At 42.5% G+C, this 1861-nt stretch overlaps 1 protein-coding gene across 13 annotated transcripts in view; it reads right to left on the bottom strand.

The window, feature by feature from the left end:
- The window catches only part of KALRN (kalirin, RhoGEF kinase), a 330226-nt gene that overhangs the window by 152307 nt on the left and 176058 nt on the right, over positions 1 to 1861 (bottom strand). For all 13 annotated transcript variants that reach the window (XM_017740170.1, XM_017740164.1, XM_017740169.1 and 10 more), the window contains exons 18-19: positions 767 to 881; positions 288 to 403 (exon numbers count right to left, since the gene is read on the bottom strand). In XM_017740170.1, coding sequence (XP_017595659.1) covers positions 288 to 403; positions 767 to 881 — 231 coding nt within the window. The remainder of the gene's footprint in view (positions 1 to 287; positions 404 to 766; positions 882 to 1861) is intronic.

A 1861-nucleotide genomic window follows, 5' to 3' on the forward strand; every position in this document is an offset into this window, starting at 1 on the left:
TTTCTCATTCAGAAATAGCTCAATAAGACAAGTTTGCTCTTATATTTATTTTCAAACAAATGAACGAATACAGAAATTAATCTGAGGTGACAAAAATACTCTATCTTGTTGTTGGGTTTTGGAATTGTCCTAAGTTGTTACAAAGCCTATATTCACCATGTTTTCAAAGTTACAGTGTTTAAATACAACTTTGATTGCAACAGGAGCTCCACACAGAGGCATTACATGGATACAGGACATTTTACACACTGCCAGGACAGAAAGACAAGGTGGGGTTCTCACACTACCTGCTTGGCACTGCGCTCAAAGACAACGTATTGCTGGCACTGATCTAATCTCCGCTTCTTCAGGGTCCAGAAGTGAAGGACCCGATTCTCCCTCTGCAACAGCTCACTCAGAATGGCTGTAGGGCAAAGGAAAACATCTGCATGACTACGGATTCTTTGACTGCATACAGAAATAAGCTATGAAATGCTGAATTTAAATACTTTGCCTGGACCTTGCTCCCAAAAGCAGAGCCCAAGATCGCACTTCTTAAAAACAAGCATTGCTTCAAAGGGGCTGCTTAAAAAAAAATCTCCAAAAACCAAAAAACCCAAACCACATTCACAAGAAACCACCACAAAGCAAGTGTAGTTGCAGAGTGATCTGATAAAGGAAATGATGCTAGAACAGAGTTTGCCTTCTGAGCATGTTCACAGACTTTAGGATGACCACACTGCAGAGGGGGAGGCAAACCAGACCTTCAGCGCTGTCATGCACCAACCTTTGACCTGCTGCTCGGGCCCTCTGGTGTGGCTGGCCACTCCGGGCATGCTGACGTTGTTCCTGTGGATGTACTTGAGGAACACCTCGGCGTTCCTCCGAGCCAGGGTACAGGCCTAGGAAATACAGCCCCCACCAAAAAGAATCAGTAAAGATGAGCAAAGAAAGCAAGGGAGACCCACGGGACTTCTCTGCTTAAATTGCAAGGAGGAGTTCTTTTTCATCTGGGAAGATAATGAGAACTTCAGCTAAGAGTCAAAAAACTCAGCTAATAAACTAACAGTCTCATAGATGTATTAAACCACGTGTAATGTTTAATACAGTGGTTCATTCTATATATTAAGGCAAATTAATGACAATAATAAAACTTGTTAAGAACTTGTTAAGAACTGGTACCTCACATACTTTCTGTCTAAACAAATGTAACGCACCTCTCTAGAAAAGTACTCATTTCAAAAAATGCACAAATCTAGAGGCATAATTTCTTAAGCCTTGACTGCAAGTGTAGTTTCATGTTATGTATCCGTTTTAGTGGCAGGTGGGAGGCTGGCTGACAGTTCATTTGTCAGCCTGTCAGCTCCCCAGTTCTTCCAAAGCAGCACCTGGAAGGCAGGAAGAAATCTCTGTCTCCATCCTGGTGCTGCCTTGCAGGGAAAAAATTGCTTTGGTTGTTATTAGATCTTCAGTTATTGGCTTGGAGGACAAAATTTGAAATGCTGGATTGTTTGTACAAGCCAACACCAAAATGATGTATAATACCTGTCATTTATAATGCAATTTTAAGAACTGAACTTTGAACCAGCACAACAACTAATATCCTGCAAGTGCAATGCAAACACCACCTAATTGGTCTTGATGACATCTCTCTGAGATATGTTGTCATAGGTTAGCAAGCATAGTCCCGGAAGGGACGTCCTTGCTAAGGGGTGCTTACAGTTTCCTCTGGGAACTGAAAGAACCTATCAGCTGGCCAGTTTGAATATGGACAATTCTCTAAGCCACTTAAAGTTGTGATCACCTCTGTGATCCACATTTAAGAATAGGCAAACTCCCCTCCAAGCTCTCTCTCGTTTCCGGCGCTGGGACAGGTGGCTGC

This window comes from Corvus brachyrhynchos, unplaced genomic scaffold, assembly GCF_000691975.1.
Source record: "Corvus brachyrhynchos isolate BGI_N302 unplaced genomic scaffold, ASM69197v1 scaffold126, whole genome shotgun sequence".
Lineage (NCBI taxonomy): Eukaryota > Metazoa > Chordata > Aves > Passeriformes > Corvidae > Corvus > Corvus brachyrhynchos.